Source organism: Oncorhynchus masou, chromosome 17 (assembly GCF_036934945.1).
Source record: "Oncorhynchus masou masou isolate Uvic2021 chromosome 17, UVic_Omas_1.1, whole genome shotgun sequence".
Taxonomy (NCBI): Eukaryota; Metazoa; Chordata; class Actinopteri; order Salmoniformes; family Salmonidae; genus Oncorhynchus; species Oncorhynchus masou.
This window is the reverse complement of record NC_088228.1, coordinates 37168807-37174584: the sequence shown is the minus strand read 5'-3', so window position 1 is coordinate 37174584 and position 5778 is coordinate 37168807. Positions and strand designations below refer to the sequence as shown.

Here is a 5778-nt window from a genome sequence, read left to right as displayed (position 1 = left end):
TGCTATCACTGTGTTAATTTCCTATAAAGTTATCCCAGCGTCGCGTGCAGCAGCTGCCCCCGTCTGGTTTAGGAAGTTCATATTCCACTTTACTTAATATAAAAACACAAGCATTCTATAATTACACTATTAGTGTGTGTTTCTTACATCTGTAAACAGCTAGTTTCTTTTCTTAGCAAGTTGTGGCTAAGTCGTGTTAGCCGCTAATGCTATAATCGCTAGTCAGCTGGCTAGCCAATAAATGTACTGAGTCAGAGCAAATGTAGCTGGCAATACAGCCTGATACCAGTGATGGTGGATGCCTAAATCAGCATGTTGTTTGTGCAACAGTATCTTCTAAATCAAAGAGGAATAGGCAAAGCATGAATATGTTCGCTACATGAAGAAAACATTTAATGTAGCCAAAGATTATAGAGTCCCGTAGGAAACAACACCCTGTCACAATAACTCCTCCCTGACATTTTCATGTCAAACACTGTATTCAAAGTGTCCGCTCTTATATTCTAACTATAGAATTATGATAATTATATTTCCATGATTCCATCAGTCCACCCAAGTGTTCTGATCTAAATCGCAAGTCAAATCACAATTGCAACATTTGGTAAAAAAAAAAAAAGCCTACATTTGAGTGCAGAACATTTATGAAAACTATTTTGGGTGAAAGTTTAATATAACAGTATAAAACAATCAGAACAGAGAACCCATTGAAATCAATTAGAATGTATGTGTTGTCACCTGAGGGTCACACACTACTCAAATCAAATTCAGAACATTTATTACTCAAACCATTAAATACCGTGACATGATATTTTTGCCATATAGCCCAGCCCTACTGCAGTGAATTTTTTGAACAGGTACAATGCCAAGGTTGCCGATTTAATGCCACCTGCAGTTATGGAATGTTTGCTCACTGGTATAATTCATTGGCTGATCCCTCCTGATGACCCAAATGGAATCATGTGATCCTTCCTTAACCCATAGGAAGTCCCACCCTGTTGATTACTTAAAAATTGTAAAAGTCCTCAATGGTGCTGCCCATGCTAAAACTGGCATTTGGGCACTAGAGTCATCCATCTCTTCTGGTTTAGTCCTCACCTCTGCTCTCCTCCTGCTCTCTTCCCTTGCCCCCTGATGAGTTAGTAGGTTAACTGGTTACGCAGGTGTCTCCACTTCATTCCCTCCCCCTTCTCCTCATCTGTGTCTCCATTGATGTGATGGTCTGGAGTTCAGAAGAGAACTGGTCACTCAAGTCTCTGTTGGCCAGGAGGAAATCCCTCAGTCTCAGCAACTCCTCAGTGTCCTACAGAATACAGCAGGCAGTCAGACATTAGTCAGACAGAGTCAATCAGTCAGACAACTAATGGTTAGAATTGTAGTTAGAAGTACCTGTGTGTCTGTGTCAGTAAGCAGTTCCTGCAACCTCTCTCTCAGCAAGTCCGCTTCCCATTGGCTGATAGGCTCCACCCCCTCCAACAAGGAACCGTCCACTCGGTCCACACCAGGAACTAACACCGACAAATCAACAGCCAGCATCTGGACACAAAAACACACACAGCATTTACGCTCCATAGATCAGAGGTGATACAACACACAGATCTGAGAGCTGATATCACACACACACACCTCTAGTATCTGTTGTCCGGCTGCTGCCACTTCTGGTAGGTGTGTGAATTGCTGTAGGAGCTGCTGTATGCTGACCTGGTAGCGCCTCATCCACTGGTCACACACTCGCATCTCACAGGAGTGCATCAACTCGTTCCTACACCTGATAACCTAAGACAAAACGCATACACATTCATAACACACAAACACAGGTGACATGTGCGTTAATACTGTGTGCACTTGTGTTACCTCTCTGACACAGTGCTGGTCCACGTAGTTGAAGTGGGAGCAGAAGTTGAGGAGGTTGAGCAGTGCGGACGCATCACACAGCTCCGCCCCTTTAACCCCTGCTTGACCCCGCGGCATGTAGGCCTGAGGGAGACAAAGGAAGAAAGAAGAGGTCAATTATCTAATATAACATGGGTGTAAGCAGAGTACAATTTCAATAACAGAACCAATAATTCAGTAATATTTAGTTTGCACACACACACACACACACACTACCTTGGCCAGTTCCCAGTGGTCCTGGTTCCAGAGTTGGGGTCTGCAATTCCCCCAATTCACCATCCCCCTGGGGTTTGTGTGGTGCCTCAGGATCACGTTCCTCCACTCTGTACACACCACACACACAGAGTACAGCTGTGGGACACATACGAGAAAGAATCATTCAATCAAACGTCATCATGACAGTAGTCTCTCGTTTGCGAAATGGTTTTACATTTTTTCTTCAGTTCATTACCAGTACGGTTGGTGCCAGCATGCATGCACATTAAATTAGTGCGAACACCATTATAGCAGAAAAGAGTACGCGAGAGCCAGGGGCGTATTCATTACGCCGATTCTTTAACAAAACGTTTCTTACGAATGCAAACGGAAGGGACCTACCTGAATTTGCTTTATCTTGGCCAGGTCGCAATTGTAAATGAGAACTTTTACTCAACTTGCCTACCTGGTTAAATAAAGGTGAAATAAAATTTTAAAAAGTGTTTTCCGCTTTGCAACTGTTCGAACTAATACATACACGCCTAACGTCCAGGCTACTACTGGAGTAAATTGACACATGATCTAGCTAGCCCACAATCATTTTCTTCTTAAAATGATTCAGGTTATTTGGGAAGGGGTTCAACTCAACTGACATTATGCCAGCAGACAACTTTTGACTCTCACCTGATTCCCCTTGGGTCTGCACCCGCTCCGACATGGCCGCCGCAGACCCGGGTTCTTAGTGACTAGATTTCCGTGGAAGGATCTCATCTCAGTATCGGTGAAAGGGTGCAACCCCTCCCGCAGTTTGAGGAGACAGTACCCCGCTTTGAGCCAGTTCTTATACCCGCCATCGTTCAGACGAGCGCTCAACTCTTCATGTACCATGTACAAATTAAAACAAACACCAACATAAAGCAGAGCTAGATCTTAAAACAAACTGAAGAGTATGCCGACTATATCTCTGGAACGCCACATAAGAAAAGGTCAACAAAGAAACAAAAGTGCGTATCATCCGTGATGTCAAGTTTCCGCCTTTGTCTCGACTCGAACCCCGCCCATTCTCTGTCAGTGCAGTATGGGGATTGTAGTAAACTAGCTAGACTTTTCCAACTGCCGTCGGTCTGTCCTGAAACAGCGAAACTGTCTGTATCGCCTGAATATAATTTATTAAAATGATAACGACAATACAGGTAAAATAATCGAAATAATTCATTATAAAATCTAAAGATGTATCTATAACTATAGGCTTAGGCCATACATTATCAGTACTCTAACTGCCTTGCCAACATAAATCCAACCTGTAGTTTATCTACACAGCAGTACTCACCTATACAATACTTTAGGTCATAGAATACTAAAAGCTATACGAAACGTGTGAAAGTACAGTTGTCAGGATGGCCGAGCGGTCTAAGGCGCCAGACTCAAGGTGAAAATCCTTCCTGGGTAAAAGGGGTATTCTGGTCTCCGAATGGAGGCGCGGGTTCGAATCCCGCTTCTGACAATGTTTTTCCTTAACAAAATCAGATTCAAAGAGTCGACTCAGCGGATTCCCACAAGTGGTGGAAAGAAAACATATGATCGTTTTATGTTTTACCATTGCCTAGTTATAAATGCCCTCACCTGGGCTATTTTCGAGTGATCCAGACAGAGCAGCGAAATTTCAGGTAGGAGGAAAAGAGTGTTTTCGTCCATGAGGTGGCGCCATCATCATACCAAACGCCAGAGGCAGCCCTGCATGGACGAGTTTTACTGCTGGCTGAAAGGAGAAGTTTTACTGGTCACCCTCCTAGAGATTTATTTACAGGGTATCCACATAACCAAGGTGTGGTTGTGTGTGTGTTAGAAATATATACCAAGATGTGCATTATAAGAAACGTGTGGCCTAACCCTGCAGCAGTAAAGCGTGCATATTTTGTTTCTGTAGTTAGAGGACAGAAAACAACCCACACACCTAATTTAAGGACCAGTAGTATTCTCTGATACAGTGAATCACTTACTTAGAATTATAGGACCCAACTTCAAACAGATTTATACAACAAAGAGCAATTATGAAAATGAAAATACATTTTGTGTTGTATCAAATAATGTCATCTTTACATGAACATTTAATTAGTCTTTTAGGATGCTCACCGAAAAACAAATATCCCTCTATCTTTGTAATTGGATCTCTACGGATTCGATTAAAGCTAAAGTAGATTAGACACCCTGGAGTGTGTGTATGTGTGTGTGCACGCGCTTGCGTCCGTACTTCCCTGCGAGTGTAAGTGCATAAATGTGGCCTGCTTAGTGAATTGAGAGGGACACAACAATGGTGTGCGTGTGATCCCAGCAGGGGGTTGTTTTAAGCAGAGGGAGATCAAAGAGACATTAGTATTCTGAAATAAATCATACGCCCAGGTCTCACTGTGAGAGTCCCCCAACCCCCTACATACACACACAGGCCATCACGCACACAAACAGGCAAGTCCGCACACACATACACACACACACACACACACACACACACACACACACACACACACACACACACACACACACACACACACACACACACACACACACACACACACACACACACACACACATGAAGCACATACACAAGCACACACAAGGATACACGCACACAAGCCTGCATGCTTTTACATACACACGCACACACATCCACATATTCTCTCGCTCCACTCGGTTCAACCCACTGTCTCTCTCTTCAAAAGTCTGCCCTCCCTTACCCCGATGGGGCTTCATAACAATCTGCTCACTGGCTCTGTTTCCTTTGTTACCCTCTCAATGTTTCTCACTTTTGCATAAAAAACCGTTTCCACCCACTTTCTGCAAATATGCAGTGTAGAAAAACGATTTGTCAGAGAAAATGGTTGTTCATTTCTCAGAGAGAAAGTGAGAAACGCCAACCACATGGTTTGACATGTTTATCCTCAGGGAAGCCGCACCGTCTTTCGCTCTCGTTCTCTCACCGTCTCTGTTTTTCAGTCTGCCACCTCTGGATGTGATGGTTTAATTTATATGTCATTGTCCTTACCTCGTGGTTTTACTGAAACGTTAGTGTTTCACTTTCTAAGGACGTACTGAGTTTCATGTTGTTAGTTTTATTAAATAGTCATTCTAGGGATGGGTATATTATTCATCGAAGACTGTCACCTGGAGATCGAAAAGAAGGAGAGAAAAAGGGAAAGGGAGATGGAGATGGAGAGAGACAGAGAGGGAAGAAAGACACTGGAATCAACAGATCAAATCCCATTAGCCCGAATACAACAGGTGTAGTAGACCTTACCGTGAAATGCTTACTTACAAGCCCTTAACCAACAATGCAGTTCAAGAAATAGAGTTAAGAAAATACATAACAATAACGAGGCTATATACAGGGGGTACCGGTACTGAGCCAATGTGTGGAGGTACAGGTTAGTCGAGGTAAAGTTTTGTAAAGTGACTATGCATGGATAATAAACAGTAAGTAGCAGCAGTGTCAAAACAAAGGGGAGAGGTGGCTCAATGTAAATAGTCCGGGTGGACTATATGTCCAGTCATATGGCTTGGGGGTAGAAGCTGTTAAGGAGCCTTTTGGTCTTTTGGTCCCAGATTTGGCGCTCCAGTACCGCTTACCATGCGGTAGCAGAGAGAACAGTCTACGACTTGGGTGACTGTAATCTTCCTCTGACACCGCCTAGTATATAA

General features: G+C 43.4%; 1 protein-coding gene and 1 non-coding gene across 6 annotated transcripts; one reads left to right on the top strand and one right to left on the bottom strand.

Moving 5' to 3' along the window:
• Positions 1-647: 647 nt before the first annotated feature.
• Positions 648-3138, bottom strand: LOC135558967 (uncharacterized protein CXorf38 homolog). 5 transcript variants are annotated; one of them, XM_064993227.1, is made up of 7 exons: positions 2770-3138; positions 2488-2551; positions 2107-2213; positions 1852-1974; positions 1624-1773; positions 1387-1533; positions 648-1300 (listed from the first exon to the last, which is right to left on the bottom strand). In XM_064993227.1, exons 1-7 carry the CDS (start codon positions 2971-2973, stop codon positions 1172-1174), a joined length of 924 nt encoding a protein of 307 aa, XP_064849299.1. In that variant the 5' UTR covers positions 2974-3138; the 3' UTR covers positions 648-1171. The 5 variants fall into 5 exon arrangements, with proteins under 5 accessions (XP_064849299.1, XP_064849301.1, XP_064849300.1 ...); XM_064993229.1 differs by having other exon boundaries at positions 1699-1773; XM_064993228.1 differs by lacking the exon at positions 2488-2551 and having other exon boundaries at positions 2107-2241; positions 2770-3137.
• A 338-nt stretch (positions 3139-3476) lies between these two features.
• Positions 3477-3589, top strand: trnal-caa (transfer RNA leucine (anticodon CAA)). Its single transcript has 2 exons — positions 3477-3514; positions 3544-3589. It is a non-coding gene; the product is annotated as a tRNA-Leu (tRNA).
• The last annotated feature ends 2189 nt before the right edge of the window (positions 3590-5778 follow it).

Excerpts from the sequence above, each read along its gene's own strand:
- LOC135558967 (XM_064993227.1), bottom strand. The coding sequence starts at position 2,973 with ATGGTACATGAAGAGTTGAGCGCTCGTCTGAACGATGGCGGGTATAAG. Across the intron at positions 2,552-2,769 it reads GCAGACCCAAGGGGAATCAG|GTAGGCAAGTTGAGTAAAAG; the intron begins GTGAGAGTCAAA and ends TTATTTAACCAG. Across the intron at positions 1,774-1,851 it reads ACCAGCACTGTGTCAGAGAG|GTTATCAGGTGTAGGAACGA; the intron begins GTAACACAAGTG and ends GTTTTGTCTTAG.